Source organism: Anomalospiza imberbis, chromosome 20 (assembly GCF_031753505.1).
Source record: "Anomalospiza imberbis isolate Cuckoo-Finch-1a 21T00152 chromosome 20, ASM3175350v1, whole genome shotgun sequence".
NCBI classification, from domain to species: Eukaryota; Metazoa; Chordata; class Aves; order Passeriformes; family Viduidae; genus Anomalospiza; species Anomalospiza imberbis.
The window spans coordinates 8941157-8958861 of NC_089700.1; the positions used below are offsets into that span (position 1 = coordinate 8941157).

The following is a 17705-nucleotide window of genomic DNA, read 5'->3' on the forward strand; positions in this document are numbered from 1 at the left end:
CTTTTGTCTTTTTTGCCCTGCACAGGGGTTAATTATGAAATGAAAATTTCTGTTTAACAAAACAGCTTCTACTGGTTTATTGGAGACTTGAGTTTTATTAATTTGGATCAGCTGGTGTTGTTTTAACTGGGCAGAGCTGTATTGTAAATTCCAGCCTGGTTGGGAATGCTGAGTAGACCCTGAGTTGATAGGGGATGGAGCTTGGAGTGTGATGGAGGGTCTCTGACAAGGCAAAAGACAAACATCAACTTTCAAAAGCTTGCTGCAAAGAAATTTATATTTTAATTGAATTTCATAGATCCCATTCCTCTTCTCACCTCCTGATTTGCTCACTGTGAAATTAGTTATTAAATCTTTGCTTTAAATCCTAAACAGAATGCAGTCTTGTCTTCATAAATGTTTTATGGCTTCTCTAAGGTCGGTCCTATCCTTTTGTTCTTCAGACCCTTTGGATTCAGTTCCCAAAGAATGGGGATTTGGCTTCATCATAACAAGAACCACCCCACTTTCTCTTTGAATTTCTCTAGATGTTTGTCCTAATGTATTGAGATGACTCTGTTTTTTCTCACAATAACGATTTCTGGTTTATTTGATTTTATAACATTTTTGAAAGTGAGACAGAGAAACATGTTGTTTAGATCTCCAGCACAGAAGCTGTAAACTTCACCTTTCAGATCAGTGTTTTCAGTACAAAAGCTGACCATTTTTCCCCTAATAGAAGCTCAGACAAGTCTATAAAGCTTTTATAAGTTAATGAATGTTTCACACCAGCTGCTGATTCCCTAAGTCAGGCAGTCTCCAGTGAGGGACACTCAGTCTCTCCTCGGGATTGAAGTTCCTGCAATCAGATTGAGACTTTCCAGACTTGAGAGTGGTCACATTTTTCATAGCTTAACTGTAAATCATCTTTCACTTAGAAGATTTAGAGACAGACTGAGGAGCTAAATCTTGGAGTTTGCCTTCCTAACTAGTCGAAGGCATTAGATGAGCCTCATTATGGTGTTTCCTAAAGGATTAGAGAAAACAGTTTGGGAACGTTCAGAGCAGGACAAATACCATTACAGCTATAACTTTATCCTGCTAATGGTTTACGTGGAGAATTAGGCGTGATCACAGGACACTTGGAAATTGTTTGGAGTGACAGAGTGGAGAATCCAAACCTTTCAGCTACGAAATGATTAGGAATCAGTGATACTGGAAATAATTAGATGGAAAATGTGATTGGCAACTGAAATGTGTTTATTGTGATATCAATGACCAAAAAGTGCAATTCTGAGTGTCAGCACTGGCCCTGGCACTGAGTACTCCTGTCACTGAGCCTGCTCACATCCTCTATAGAAAACGCCCTTCTCTTCACAATTTAGTCTGCTTAAATATTTTCTCTATGAAGTATATTTATAATTATAGATATTTGCTGTATAAAAGTGCAGACTTTGTGTTTCATTATGAAAATAAGAATTGAATTGCTGTTACATTGGGATAAAATTGAGAATAACATTAGTTGCCATCAGTGGCCAGTAACAAGTTATTGGCCATTCCAAATGTATATTTTTTTCAGGATTGAACCCAGTTCAATTGAGATTTTGATTCCTATAATTTTTTCAAACACTAGTATTAAAACTGTGTTCCTTAGTCACCTTTATTGCTTCTTCAGTTTAGAGGTTTTGTTTTTTCATTTAAATGGTGGAGAACTCCCCAGTGAAAATTCTGTTTATTTGTATGTAGTTTGAACAAGTCTGCTTTTAATACCACATTTGTATTTATAGTAGTATTTAACTGAATTTAATTTAAGTTTAATTTCTTTGTTAAAGTACTGTGAAGTAAATATCACAGATGTTTTACCATATAGAAATTGGTGACAGAGCTGTGGATTTTGTGTTATCCTTAAAGCAGAACCAGGAGTAAATTTTCTTTTTTTCCCTTCCCAGATTTTCCCTTTTGAAAGTCACAAGACCTTCAGGAAAATAAATTGTTCTTTTCTTTGTCATATAAAACAAACTGAAAGGAAGGTGTAACAGGACACTGCTCACTGACCTGCTTTAAACATAAAGCTGTGTAAATGAAATCCATAAGTGAGAAATGCACCACTTTGCCAGATTACACTGGAATTGCTTTATTCTTGCATTTATTATTATTTTTTTTTCATGCAGACTCAAAGCCAAAGCAATGCCCACATACCCCTGGTGTTATGTCAGTACAGAATAGGGGTATTAGTGGGTGGGTATTTTCCTGGAAAGAACATTATATTTCTGTTTCTTTTAGATAGCAATTTAACCTGAAGGACAGATCTTGTTATCTAACTAGTCACTCTACCTGGACATCTTGTTTAAAACAAAAAAGCTGCTTTTTGTGTATAGTGAGATTTGTGTAGAGTGCTTTTTGTGTCCTGTACAGTGAGGTTTGGCTGCAACCTCAGCAGTGTAAGGAAAAGTCTCTGGGAATATGATTTAATGTTCCAGCTCCAAGTTCTTCTGCTGGAAAACAGCAACTAAAAGATAATTCTGTAACTCATGCTTATGGATTTCCCCCTCTGTAAAATGGTGGTGTAATTTATTTGAAAGCTGCTTGTGTTTTATTTTTGATAGCATAGAGAAGCTCTTAGCATTATGAGCTTTGTCTGATTAAGTGCACAAAATGACAAACAAGGTTGTCCTGTGCTCATCTTCTTCCTTCTTTAGGCAGATAATCACCTTTAGAGGGCTGGATCCTATTCAGCTACTCTGTCAGTCAGCAATACCAGAGCCCCGTAAGCCGCATTTATCAAACTAAACACTTGATCTGTATCGGCACATCAGCTGCTGCCCGGCCTAAGACACGAGATGAAAGTTGCAATTAGGATTTAGGAGGACATTTTATTATCTGAGATTTGAAATAGGTTTTGTTAGTTAATCCAAACATCTTTCCAGATATGTTGACAGAGCCCTTCTGTACATGTACTTACTTCAGCTTAAGTGGGAACTGCAGTGGATGTTGCCAAGATTTAATAGCTCTAAAAGGAGAATACTTGTCAAGGGCAGGACACGGAGGGAGGGGACAGAGCAGTGCCTTGGGCAGCCTCCCTTCACGTGGCACTCAGCAGTGCTGGGGCAGCATTCTGCTGGCCAGCTTCTCCTGAAAAATCAAATCTATTCCTTAATAAAGGAAAATTAGTAGCTTAACCAAGATTAGACTATACCCCAGCTGCTTTTAGAAGTCTGTTGATTGTGTATGAACTCTGCATGCCCAGGGCTCAGCATGGGACAGACAGGGGAATCTCTCCAAAGCTTAAAGAGCAGAATAAAATCCTTACCTTTCTCATGCTCCCTAAAATGCCTCGTTGCTTTAATAGCAAGGCATTCTTTTCCTTACTGACGTTTGTAGCCATAACTGTTATATTTCTCTTGTACATAAGAGGGACTTGTGTCTGTGCCAGTCACTCAGTGGGGGGTGGATCCCAGGGGTTTTGTGCCATTTGAGTTGTCCTGGGGCTCATCCCATTTCTCCAGCTCCCGTGTGTTTTGATTTCTCCCGGAAGATGGAGGTTGTTCTGTGCAGAAGGAACCTGGGAAGGTTTTCTCTGCAGCTGGATTCACCAGGGTGCGGCTCACCAGGCTGGAGCTGCTGTGTCTGATGGGACCACACTGGATCTGCTGGATCTTCAGTGCTTTGGTGTCCCCAGTGTCACCTGGAAATTTCTTTTCACTCCACTCTATTTGAAACTGGGAAAGGAAAATATCCACAAGTCCCCAAGTTTCATGACCTGTGTGCAAATTTAAGCAGGTAAATCCAAATATTCCTATGGCAATTCTCACAGAGTCTCTAACTTTATAAATCATAGATGGCTGAGCCACTCTTTTACAGAAGTAGTGAGTTTATTAAGCTAAATGAATTAATTTTGGCAATTTCACAGTGATGGTACAGCCAGAGGAATTGCTGAAGACAAGGCAAGGCTGTTCCCATGGCTGCAGAGCAGGGCTGCTGCTGGGAGTGTGTGGCTGTACAGTCCCTGGACAGCAGAGGTCCTCCAGACCCAGCTGTTCATCCCCAAGTGGGAATTTTGCAGCAATTACCTTCAATTTGTCACTCTAGAAAAATAATTTTGCTCGAGGATTTTGTCATGGAGATAAACAAAACAGTCATCTTCTTTGCCTTGACTTTGTAAATTTTTATTATTGTGGAATATTTGCTGTTGTTATTTCCTCTGCAGTGTTGCAGTAATATTTTAGAAAGATACTTGGAGGGTTTAAATCCTCTGTGGAGTGTTTTGAAGACACATCCAGCAGCGTTTTAGCAAAGTATCTCTTGTGCCTCATCTATGCCTCATTTAGCAGCAGTGCTGCTGTCTAGAAGCACAAGTCTTTAATTATTATCAGAAAACACAAAAACATCTGAAATGTTATGGTTAGAATATAACTGATATCCAGAAATGATCAGGTCACTTTCCAGTAAGATTGTAATGAATTTTTACCTCAGCTTTGAGATACTAATTTGGATTATTTGAATGTGTCCAGCAAGTAAAGAGTTGGCAAGGCCTCTTGAATTTATGGGCTTGGGCAAAACTTAAATATTTATGCACTTATAGAGCTAACTGTATTATCAGCCTCTCATTTGTAGATTTATAGAAATATTACCAAAGTATGGAAATTATAAATATTGAAAGTGGTTTTTCTCCTACATACTCTACTGGCTGAGCACCTTAACAAGCTCTGTCTGAAAACCATTCCAACTTTGTTGCTGGTAACTTCCCTGTAACCTGGGCAACTAAGCTTTGAGGAGAAAACATGAATATAAGTAAAAGTAACTGCAGTTTATTTTAAAATATTTTCCATTATTAGCACATTTTTAATAGCAGGAGACGCCCAGATTTTGGCTTCATTATTAAACATGCTGGAGAATGGGGTTTGTGCTGGAGCAGCTGCCAGCTTTGTGTCTCCACTCACAATTATTTCCAAATTGTAACCCTGCTACTGCTATTAACTGGGTTGGTCATTCACAGGTTTTTAGAAGGCCAAAAAAAAAAAAAAAAAGAAGAAAAAAGGGCATTTTAGCATTTTACTTCAATTTGGTTCACTACTGTCTTTAACCTGTCGTGTTTTCTGGACAATCTCACCACAGTGCCTTTTTGTAAAAGCCCTCTGAATGATGGATTAAGATCTGTCTTGGATTTTACATGGATTAAGCTTTAAATTAACATAAAAGAATAACAATGTGAATCAATTTGATCAAAGAAAAAGTGTCACTAATTATTTAAACAGGACACTTAGTCCTGAGGTTTAAAGGCAAAGGAGCGGATTTCCCTTGCATGTGGATCGAATCAGAAGTATCCCATAATTGACTCTTTACAAGACCTTTCTGCAGAGTAATGGACTAGATATTAAAGCCTTAAGTATTTAAAGTGAGTTTCCTCCTTCTCTAAATGGAGCTGCAGCTCTAAGAGCTATTTTACAAGTCTGACACATTAGTGCATCCCTGGGAAATCCGCGGGCTCGGAGCTCGCAGCCCTTCCGTGGTGTGAAACGGGCACTGCTGGACCTGTGGGCAGCATCCTGAGAATAAATTCCAGATGGGGCTGTCTGCTGGGAAGGAGCAGAGATAGTGGATGGGGCTGTACTTTATAAGCATCTAATTGGCTTTATCTTTGCCACCTATTTCTAATTTTGTTGGTGCCTCTTGGGAGAATTCATTTTCTGGTGACAAAGGCTCACGTGGCCTCAGAGCTGTTCTCCTTTCTGGGCTCTGGGGATGTCCTTCTGCATTTCTGGCTGTTCAAAATAGATGAGATGAATGCTGCTACAAATAAAATACTGGTTTGTACCTGAAGGAATTCTCTGTTTTCTCAGCCCAGTTTTATTTTGGAGGGGTGCAGTGAAGTCATTCCCAAACAGGACACTGCTCTGTCCTTGGCCAGTCCTTGTTTGCATGAGGGGTGTTGCAGAGCTTATCCTTTCAAACTGAGGTGTTCTTCCTAAGGGAAGAAGAGGTAGTGCAATTTATCCAATCTTATAAACACAATCATTAATAAGGCAGGAAAACATGAAAATGTTGTAGGAGCTTCCATTATTTACAAGGTTGAACCAATCCTTTTTTCTTTTCTCTAATTATTACTACATATAAAATGGCATGTGCTATATTAGGGAATATTTCTGTCAGTATAAACTTCTATTTGTATTAATCCTTGTTTAAATTGTTGCTCTGCTTTGTTTTAGAGTCCATGAACATCCTCCAGCTCTTTATTTTCCATTCATCCATGCTCCAAGTGGTTTCGCCCACCTTGTACCCCAGGTTTCATCTTTTCAGACAGCCCCATGTATGTGGTACAGTAATATTACATTGATAGGAAAAATCAGTTTCTTTTTGTATGGAAATCATTCATATATAAATATTCCTTTGCTATGTGGTTTATACTGTATATACTTACAGGATAATGTTACTGAGAAAGCAAAATAATCCTTACTATGATACAGAATTTACTTTTAGCCAGTTTCTCTCTTCTACTGTCACGTAGAAGCCAAATCACCCTGAAATCAACAGGAGATCAGTCAGTGAAGTAAAAATTTTGTCCCATATAGGCACAGTTTAAAATTCCAAAAGATGTGAAAAATCTGAATATCTGAACTTCAATTTGTAACATCTGGGACTTCAAACCAGACATAAACAATATTGAATGAATTATATTTTTTCTGTTTCATCAAAATAACATTGTGAATACTGAAACCACAAATTATACTTTAAAATGAGAGTGGACATTGACCAGGATTACCCTGAAAGTTGAAGTATTTCATACACAAAGATCAAAGAAATGCTGCTTAACTCTTGCAGAGGAGAAATAATTTATAAAAGTTAGTCTGAAACTCAGGTTATGGATTTAACTGCTCCTTTTTGTGGAGGTGAAGAAAGAGAGCCAAGTTTTGAAGTATTTATTTTCACAATTATTCCTGGGCTTGTCCTCTGCTCCGAGGAAAGGACCTCCCATGCTTTGGGCAAGCCAAGTGCTTGCTGTGGCAATGTTGGGGTTTCTTCCCTCAGCTGCAGACAGGAATAAGGGGCTCAGCAAAGCCTCCTTTTCTGCCTTTGGCAGGCGGACCTCGTCCCCCCAGGCTGGGCTGGGCTTCTGGGCCAAGGCTGGTCCTGCAGAGCCACGTCAGGTCCAGCCCTGGCCACACCTTCCCCAGGTCTAGGCAGGGCTAAGGAACACGTTCTGCTCTGTCCCAGGGACTTTAGGGCTCCCCAGCTCCCTCCAGACTCTGTGGGACACATTCCCAACCTTCCCCAGGTCTAGGCAGGGCTAAGGAACACGTTCTGCTCTGTCCCAGGGATTTTAGGGCTCCCCAGCTCCCTCCAGACTCTGTGAGACACATTCCCAACCTTCCCCAGGTCTAGGCAGGGCTAAGGAACACGTTCTGCTCTGTCCCAGAGACTTTAGGGCTCCCCAGCTCCCTCCAGACTCTGTGGGACACATTCCCAACCTTCCCCAGGTCTAGGCAGGGCTAAGGAACACGTTCTGCTCTGTCCCAGGGATTTTAGGGCTCCCCAGCTCCCTCCAGACTCTGTGGGACACATTCCCAACCTTCCCCAGGTCTAGGCAGGGCTAAGGAACACGTTCTGCTCTGTCCCAGGGATTTTAGGGCTCCCCAGCTCCCTCCAGACTCTGTGGGACACATTCCCAACCTTCCCCAGGTCTAGGCAGGGCTAAGGAACACGTTCTGCTCTGTCCCAGGGATTTTAGGGCTCCCCAGCTCCCTCCAGACTCTGTGGGACACATTTCCAGGTGCTGGGTCTGCTCCCTGTGCCATGCCCAGGTAAATGGCGTTTGCACAGTGCTGCGAGTGGGCAAAGCAGAGTTCCCAAATTCCCAAATTCCCACCACAGCCACGGAGCTGCAGCAGCTCCCTGAGTGCTGCACCCCCTGCTTGGGTTGCGTTTGTACTCATCCCTTTGTTTTCCCCCGGTGATTTCACAATGGAACAAAATGGAGTTCCTATGGCACAGAGTTTTTCCATTGACCTCCAACTTTCCATATCCTGCTCCCATGGCATAGAGGGGATATTGGAGCTCTTTTGCTGCTGGGACTGTAGGGGTCTGAGCTGTTAAACCTTTTACAGCTCAGGGGTGGATGTTGTGTATGTGTCTTGAAATCTAAATTATTGAAGTCTAATAATTAAAATTATTTATGAAAATTTTCCTGACTTAAGTCGTGCCAGAAGGTGATGCTGAGACCCTCAAGGGTCCTGAGCATTGTTGTACCAAAAAAGAGTTTGTAGGTTTCTGTTGCTTCCAAAGAAAGTAAACCCAAGAAAACCCATAACTTTTAACTTGGTCTTAAAATCTTACCAGTCTAATTTTTCAGTCATGAGATTTCTGCCTGAAGTACTTTTCTTGGGCTATCTTTGTTTTACACCAAAACAAATATTTTGAGAAATCCAGTTTCCATTGATTTTCTTCCCCAGAAAAGCAGCTAGGAGCTAATAAAAGGAGGGGAGCTGGTCCAAGGAAAGCACTGTGGCTGTTGGAGATCTGCAGAGCTGGGCTGGGAGCAACAAGAGCTGCTGTCAATCCCCTTCCTTTTCCTCCTCTGCAAGGCACAGCTGGGCTTGCACCCACACTGAGGCTCCTTTCCAATAGCATCCAAACGGAGATTAAACTAACTAATATTAATTTATATTTAAAATTAACCTGAGGAATCACCAAGAAATATATGAAACGAATCATAAAGCAAAGCCTGATGTCAGAAAAATCAAAGTAAACTCTACAGCTCTTGTCCCAGATAAATTGATGCTGTTCTCAGCTCACCAGAGCATCAGGTTAAAAATAAGGGGGTTTTTTTGTTGTTTTGTTTTGGTTTGGTTTTTTTTAAGGTTAAAAATAAGAGGCTTTTAAAGCCTCTAATTGCCAAATTATTGAGGTGGTATCTTTGCTAAGATTCCTTTGTGTGCTGCCCCTCCATCTCTTGCCCTGTGTTCCCCAGTTTGTTTCAGTCCTAGGGTGGTGTTTTGGTCCTGGGGTGGTGTTTGGTTTTGGTCCTGGAGTGATGTTTTGGTCCAGGGGTGGTGTTTCAGTCCTGGAGGGGTGTTTTGGTCCTGGAGGGGTGGTTTTGGTCCTGGAGGGGTGTTTCAGTCCTGGGGTGGTGTTTTGGTCCTGGAGTGGTGTCTGGTTTTGGTTCTGGAATGGTGTTTTTTGTTCTGGAGTGGTGTTTTTAGTTCTGAAGGGGTGTTTCAGTCCTGGAGGGGTGTTTCAGTCCTGGGGTGGTGTCTGGTTTTGGTCCTGGAGTGGTGTTTTTTGTTCTGGAGTGGTGTTTTTTGTTCTGGAGTGGTGTTTCAGTCCTGCCTTCCATCCCAGCAGCGTTTGGTTTTCCCAGAAAGTTCCTTGGAGAACCACAGAGCATTTCCCATCTGAGCCCAGCAGGCTGCTTGTGATTTGACACACAACAAATGGCTTTTTTTAGCTTTGATTTAATTTCTAGGCATGCTATAAATGCCCTTAGAATTTACCAAGCTAAGCCAGTGTACATTTGTGAGTAATATCCTCAAGACGCAAGTAAAAATTGCTGATGTCTTTAAGCTCTTGGAGGCTACTAAAGACTGGAGGCAGTTGGTGTGCCCCAGGCTCTGCTTCCCTGGATCCAGCACACCCTCCAGAACATTGATTTAACTCTGTTAAATTTCCTAGGGGTGTTAATTGAAGATGCTGGAAATAAAGGTATCAATTCTGCTTCAGAGTCACAAATGTTTTAATTCATCTCCAGACAGATTATTTTTAAGTAATGTGTGATTTGGTTTTCATTTTCGTTTTATTTTAAAAGGCTTCTGTATTGTTGTTTGCTGCTGTAGTTAATCTGTGCATTAGGAGGGGCAGAAGTTAATTTATGGCATCGAAAGCATTCATGCTGCTTGGGGAGTTGAATCCATCACCCTGTGTTTATTTGTCAGCTGTTTAGGTTTCCTTCACTTTGCCTCAGTCTTTTCTCTGCAACTGCTGTGTGCAGTATGAAATAAGTTCAAGCTGTGTATATAAGTGTGTGTACACAGGTCTCTGCTTCCATTCTGGCAACCAAACGTTGACTCCTTCCTTTCTGGGTTTTCCTGAAGAATGTAACTGCAAATCAAGATGTTTGGGATGGCAAAAGCATCCAGAACCCCCCGGATTATATTTGGAAATCTCAGCTTTAATACATGGCATAGAGACAGACCAGATCCAGAGCCAGCACACACCAGTGTATTGCATATTGTCAGTTGAACAGATCTGATTCTCCCTCCTGCTTTCCCATTATAGATTTATATGTTATTAATGATTTATCAATGGGAGACTACTAATTAGGTGACCACTTAGAACATTCCAGTGGGAATAAAACTGTCCCTTTTCCCAGATTAAACTGCTTTAGGTGTAGTGTTCATTTCTGTGATATTTCAACCTTATGAAATTAATTTTAGTCCTTTCTCATTGTTGCAAATATTTTCTATTATTATCACAGCCTATCAATGATCTTTCTGCCTGTGTAAACTGATAGAGTATCCTAAATACTGCTCAAAGTTCCTCCTTTCTCCAGGACTGAGCCATAGCTCTGGTATCAAGTTGCCAGGGCTGATTTTGGGGTTTGACTGACAGCTCAGTCCCACAGCTGGCTCTGTGTCCCTGTGTCCCTGTGGTGAGTGCCACTCAGAAGGAGCAGTGGTACAGAAACCCTGCCATCCTCCAGCTGCTGAAAGCTCTGCTGCAGCCAAGGCTGAGCTCCAGCACCCTGCAGAGCTCTGGGAACCCCAGAGCTGCTTTTCCTGTAATCAGCCAGAAAAGGGGTTTGGAAGGCTCCAGGATGAACGGCTGAGCAGGGCTGGAGCAGGATGAGATAGGGAGGAATCCTCCCCTCAGGATGGATTGTTCAGGCACTGCAGCTGACAGGTGAGTACTGCAGCTGTCAAATACTTATTGCCACGAGCAGTACATTTCTGCTCTTAATAGTAAAAGTGTGTCAGAATTTCCATTATAAACCACTTATTTTGTGGGTTTATAGCTTTGCCATAAAAATACACCTTGGGTTGAGCCCTGGCATGCAGCCATTTGGCTTCTTCTAACACAATATTAATTCAGAACATCCAGACAGTGTTTTTAAACATCAGTATCTGAGAAGTTGTTGCTTCTTTTTTCTTTTCTCTCTCTCTTTTTTTTTTTTTTTTGAAGTCACTTGTTTTCTGCAAGACTCACTCAGAAATCAAAGGTGGCCAGATGTAATTGCAGCAAGAATCTGCAACATCTGGAAGCCTTTTTTGGAAGGACTGAGACCTGTGATAAGAAAGAAAGTTCTGGGGACATCTAGAGAATTCCCAGGCCAGGTGGGAAGGCTGGACACAGACCCCCGAGGCTGAACTGACAAGGTCTGGCTGCCATCACCCACAGAGCTCCCCAGAAAATGGCAGAAAGAAGGAAAGTCTTGGGCAGATGAAGATGCAAGCTAAAATATTCATTTTGGAACCAAATCAAAGAATCTTAGGTCACATTTGAAGCCCACAGTGCAACAAAGGATTGTCAGCCAGTGTTCTCTGTGAGATGAGAAATTAGGACCAAAAACAAACTTGTCATTTGAAATTTAAGAATAATTCTGATGGGATATTTCAGCTCAACTTCCTAGCTAGCAAACCCTCTCCATCCGAGCTCTGGGCTGCAGGAGGAGCGTGTCTGGTCCTTTCAGATCCCAGCCCTGATGAATGACTGGAAAGGTGGGCAGAAACTGGAGCTCCTGGCAGCCAAATCCTGTAACTCAAATTCTGCTTGGAAAATGAATGATGAAAAGGGGCAATCCTAATCTGATCCCTGGCCTTACTGTGCAATTAGGAAAAGCGATAATCTTCATTTGTGAAACAAGGAAAATTGGCAGCTGGGAAAAAAAGAAAGGAAGTAGTTTGGTTTAATATTAGACTTATGAAAAAATTGGCCATAAAATCTGTTCTGAGGCTGGCCAGGACAGAGCCTCAGAAATGTCTGGGGAACGTTCTTCAATCAGTTCAGGCAATGTGAGGACATGAAGCTGAAAGTGCTGAGCTCCAGAGGAATGAGAATAAAGCTTCAAGCTTTTCTCTAGATTTGGTCAGTTTACTTTCTGAATGTACATTGGCATCTGGGAAACGAATGGAGTAAAGTCCCCTGCAGTCAAACTGCAGTTATTGGACAAGGTGGGCTGAAAAAGAATAAATTGGGCTCAAGCAGGGAGAGTGACTGCTGGCAGGCATAGGGCTTTCCAAAGGTTGGGAAATTGATTTAGAAAAGTCATCCTCTCTGAGCAAGAAATGTAACTAAAATGATGGATAGGCTATGGAAGGATTTGGAGATCATTATGGCTGGTAATAGAGTAATACAGGCTGGAAGTATTGTCTTACCAGTGAAATCCCTGGAAATTTTCTTTAATTATGTGGCTCAGATGAAGCATAGAATTTGCAGATAACTGATTTGGAGCGAGGAGATTTTCCCAGTGCAGCAGGCAGCCACTACAGCAGCTGCTTGGGGCAGTATCAAAGTAAAGGTTCAAGTGGTGGAAATCATATTTTAAGGGCCATGCATTTGCAGAAACTTTTGCTGCTAGATTTGAGGGTTGATTTTTTTTTTCTTGCACTAAGCAATTTAAATTCTAAATTCCTTTAAATGCAGAGCTGCAGCAAGATTTCAAGTGATTTCCCTGCAGCAAGTGGGTGTACTTACTGTGGCTTTGCTCCAGCTTTCACAACTAATTGAAACTGAAAATACACCAGCTTGGAGGTCAATACAAGTCTTAAAGGTCTCGGAAATACCTCCAGGATCCGCAGAGCCTCCAAGGCTCTACTGAATTTAGAGGTGCCATCACTGCTGGTACTTGTGTGAACAGGGCTGAAGTCACCACAGCTGTGCCACAGTCCCAGTTCCACGGTACTGTTTAGATTCCCAGAAGTTTTTTCCAGTTAAAAATGAGTTCTCTGAATCCAATAAACACACAGGCTGCACACAGTGGTGTACCACAGATGGATTCTGAGGGAAACCAAGCCATTCCCAGCACCTCGCTGTCAGAAAGTGCTACTGGGCATCCAGGGAGTGAACTGGGATGGATAAATGAGCTTTCAACGAGTTTTGGACCTCACCCACAGTTCTGATTAAAGTCAAATGGTGGCTGGAGTGGATCCTGCAGAGCCAAGTTTCAGGAAAAAGGAGAGGGAACAGCTTCCAGAACAGGACAAGGCCTACTGCAGCTTTAAAAGATGACTTTTGGCCCAGCACCTGCTGCCTTTTGAGGATGGGAAGGAGCTGTGCTCCAGCCTGCCTGGATCAGATTAGCTCTAGATGGTATCTTGGTACCAAGTACAACACCGAGGTGTGATCTGATGTATTTACAAATGGGCTGGAACACACTGAGAGCCCCAGCCTGACATCAGTTCCAAAGGCACGGGAATCATTGGAAGCAGAAGTGATTAATTGTGAGTACACAGCCAGCCAGGGGATGGTTCCACACACAAAAGGACAGAGGAGAGCAGGACCATCCTGAGCAGCTCCTCAGCCAGTGGCACTCAGGTGAAGGTTTTTTTAAGGGGTTTTTTTTTTAAGGACTACTGCTACTATTTCAGGCAGATTTTTTGTGGTTTTGTTAATATTGTAAAAGCGCTGCATGAGTTTGGTGAGAAGGAAACAATTTCAGTGGCTGGCACAGTGTGATTTAACATTTTCAAAAATGTTTTTGAACAAAACCTCTTGTAACTGCTGCCATTTTCACCTCCCCATGTTCCAAACACCTTCCAGGCTGGATGGGGACTTACCACAAGAAAATGTTCTGTTCTCAGGAGAGGAATTCATCTTCTGCTCAAAGAACATCTGACAGTGCCTAAATCCAGAGAAGGTCCCACCGTGCTTCCTTTGGAGAGGGTTGGCCAAACCCTGGCAGGCTGCAGGGGCTGAAGGACGTGGAAGGCAGGAATTGGGGTTTCATGGGGTAAGACAGGCTCAGCTTCATCCAGAGAGCAGCTTTGGGGGTTCACCCCAACATTGTCCCACCCCAGAACATCAGGAAAGGGTCACCTGGGAAACCCAGGCATGATGTCCTGCTGTCCAAGTGGCTCTCCTGGAATTCTGTGTTCCTTTGGGACAGGCAGCTGGAGCAGTGGGTGAAGACATCAACTCCAGGTCTGGGATTCCTGCTCTGGACTTTGTTAAACAGCACAGTTGTGCACAGGAAACACGTGGCTCTATCCTCCATTAGTCTCTCCTGCAATAATTTACAGCAATTAATAAAAATGTATTAATTTGTTGGTGTTCAGGAAGATTATTCTGCTATTAAATTCTCCATCTCTACTGTTGGATGGAGCAAAGGAAGTCTGTACCTTAGTGAAGGGTGTTACAATACCATGTGGCTGGGACTTATGTGTTTTTATCCCTATTCTTTTATAAAATATCATTATAATTCCTTGGGTCAGTGCATGTGAACTAAGTAATGGACTGATCGTTTTCTTGCTACATTAAACCAAGTGCTATGAAAATTTGAGGGGATTTTATTACAGCAGAGATTCAGCTTTCAATTTTTTGTATCTAAGCCGTGTTTTCCAAAATGTCTGATTTTCCTGTACCTAAACCACCCTGGAGTTGTCATGTTACATTTCAGGTGTGTCACTGCCATGTGCAGCAACAGATAGCAGAGTTACAGAACTGAGGGGAAATGGGTTTAAACCTTTATGTTAAACTCTGGTATCTCAACTTCTGCACATCACTGGTGGCTGAAAACTGCAAGGACGAAAGCTTGGAAATTTGGTACTTATAAATAATCAGATTTTAACACCTTTGTTTCATTTTAAAGCTGTTGGAAGCTTTCTTCCAACAGTGAGGAAGGGTGAAACACTGGAAAATCAGTCCTGGAAAGATTTCCATCAGTGTCTGAAGCCTCGTTGAACGAGCTCCCATGTAAATCCGTGCTCCTGCTGGGTTCCTCTGGGTTATCCAGGAATGCTGACCTGCATCACAGGGGCACCTTTCATGAAACCTGAGGCAGGGATGTTTTTTCATGCATAAGCTGTTGATGTGGTTTTTCTGCAGTGTAAGTGCCAGGTCGTTTTAAAAACAGGAATGGGAAGGAGAGCACTGAATGTGGGAGACCCTCCTGCAGAAAGCAGCTCACTGTCATGGAATAGCAGAGTCAGGAGTGAGGTGTGCCTGATGTTGGGCTCTCTGACTCACTGACCCCACATGTGTGTGTGTGTATGTTTATTATAGATACTCATATATATAATTGTATTATATTAATAAAATACATAAATATATATTAATATAGTCTATCTTATCCTATATAACATATATTATATATATATATATATCTATTATAGGTATTAAGTATATATAATTATAGATATTAATTATAGATATAGATATATTAATGATATCTAATATAGATGTTAGTTATATAGAATATATTCATATATAATATTATATATGCACATATAAATAATATCTAATTATCTATTATATATCAATTATATATATTGTATATCTGTTATATGCATTATATATATTAATTATATGTACATACACATATGCATATTTATTTATATATATACATACACACACACACACATATATAGGTGTGTGTATATATATATACATATATATGTGTATATATGTGTATATATATATATATACAAACACACACACACACACACATATATATATATATATATATACACACACACACACACACACACACACATATATATTTTTATATGTACTTGAGAGGTGCTTGGACTCTGCAGTGACTCAAGGTCTGGGCACCTACACAGAATTCAGGCAGTTTCTGGTTTAAAACTGGACCTGCTGGGAGCTGCCTGGCAGGAGCTTTGCGGTTGCTGGATGTTTCTGACTGCGTGACTTGCTCTCTGTTGTGATTTCTCCCTTACTCCAGGGAGCAGCTGCTCCCAGGAGCTGTGCTGGCACTAGGAGCTCACTGGTGTGTGCCGTGGGCACTGCCCTGTGTGCAGCTCTCAGCATTTCTGTCTCATTTCTCCAGCATCCCTGTGAATCTCTACAGAGCTGGCCCTTGCAGGGCTAATGCTCCATTCCAGGGAAGTGCTGAGCTCCCTCAATTCAAAACATCTTGCAGAATGAGGCCAAAGACTCTGAGGTAGGAAGAGGTGTGAGGAGAGCTTTATTAGTATGGCACATATTTAACCCATAGGAAAACCCACAAATTTTACTCATTTTAAGTGTATTTCACACTTTTTGACTATTTGAAATAACCACATTTGTAAAAACTTCTTTTAATGAATAGAGCTCTTTATGTACAAAGGCAAACCCTTTTTCCCCCCTTAAGTACAGTCCTTTTAAAATACCATTTCTTTTGTAGGTCTGGCTGCTTCCCTCCTCTGTTCATTATTGCTTGCTGCTGCAGAACCCTCCAGAACTGAAACCAGGAAATTTAGATTCTGTTTTATCTTAGAAGAGTTTTGCTGATCCAGGCCATGTATTCATCAGGACTAATAAGACAGATAAGTAAAGGACTTTAATTATTTAATGCCAGCCCCAACCAAGCTGGTGTTCATCAAAATATTTGTGTGTGAGGGATGGGAAGGAGCTACCTGGGTACAAATTCTGGCCCCACTGAACTCAGTGGGGGTTCTGCCATTTGCACAAAGCAAAGGCTTCACCATATGATTAAAAGAAATATTTCACTGGGATTTTCTGAATGCTGGTAATTTTTTATCTTCTTTTTCACTTTTGAATGTTGGTTTACCTTACATACCCTTCAAAGTAATTGAATATAAAAAATTACTCATCAAGTCCACTTTATTCCAAGTTTGAATTGCCTCATTTTTAAATTTCTTGTGCATTTGGAGACCCCACATGGCAATGTCTGGGCTGAAAACATGGTGGGGGAGCATTGGCATATTTTGTCTTGCTGTGATTTCAACTGAATTAAAGAAACCCAGAAATGAAAACATTTCCATTTGTTTATGTAACTAAAAAGCCCTATAAAATGGAGCTAGCAAGAATATCCTTTAATGAACACAAACCCTTTTTGCAAGCAGGCCACAAACAGAGGGACATACACACACACCCAAGTCCTATCTCCCCTATCAACAGCAAATTAGAGCAGGTAAAAAACCTCCCACTATTTGTCTTCGGAAATATCCACCACTTTTACAGGGAATTTGGAAAATATTTCTGTGGCCAGCGTGGAGGTGAAATCCTGCAGCACAAAGCACAGCCACGGGCACCGCGAGCCAACAGACGGGCTGCTGTAAAACAACCTTTTAATAAGGCATTAAAATGCCATCGACCTGGACACATAAAAACAAAAAAAAAAACAACTATGAAAACAAATGCCTTTCAAATAATTAGGATCTTATGCCAGAGAGCAGTGTTGATCTCCATGCAGAGATTTTCCTGCTGCAATCAGACCAGGCTAAGGCTGAGGGAGGAATTAGCAGCGCATAAATCGGCTGCGCTCGTGCTGCTCCTGCTGTGCACAGCCAAGCCCTAAAGCATCCTCCAGCCCTTCCAGCTCCTCCTTTCTGTCCCCTAAAATCCCCTTTCTGTCCTCTAAAATCTCTCTTCTATCCCCTAAAGTCTCCTTTCTAGCCAAAAGTCCCCTTTCTGTCCCCTACAGCCTCTCTTCTGTCCCTTGAAATCTCCTTTCTATCCCCTAAAGTCACCTTTCTGTTCCTCAAAGTCTCCTTTCTGTCCCCTAAAGTCCCCTTTTTGTCCCCTAAAGTTTCCTTTCTGTCCCCTAAAGTCTC

The 17705-nt window shown here is 41.6% G+C and overlaps 1 protein-coding gene across 4 annotated transcripts in view; it reads left to right on the plus strand.

Annotated features, from left to right (window-relative positions):
• The window catches only part of BRIP1 (BRCA1 interacting helicase 1), a 95290-nt gene extending 78115 nt beyond the window's left edge, over nt 1–17175 (plus strand). For all 4 annotated transcript variants that reach the window (XM_068210665.1, XM_068210667.1, XM_068210668.1 and 1 more), the window contains one exon: nt 16313–17175. In XM_068210665.1, coding sequence (XP_068066766.1) covers nt 16313–16405 — 93 coding nt within the window. In that variant the 3' untranslated portion in view covers nt 16406–17175. The remainder of the gene's footprint in view (nt 1–16312) is intronic.
• Nucleotides 17176–17705: the final 530 nt, after the last annotated feature.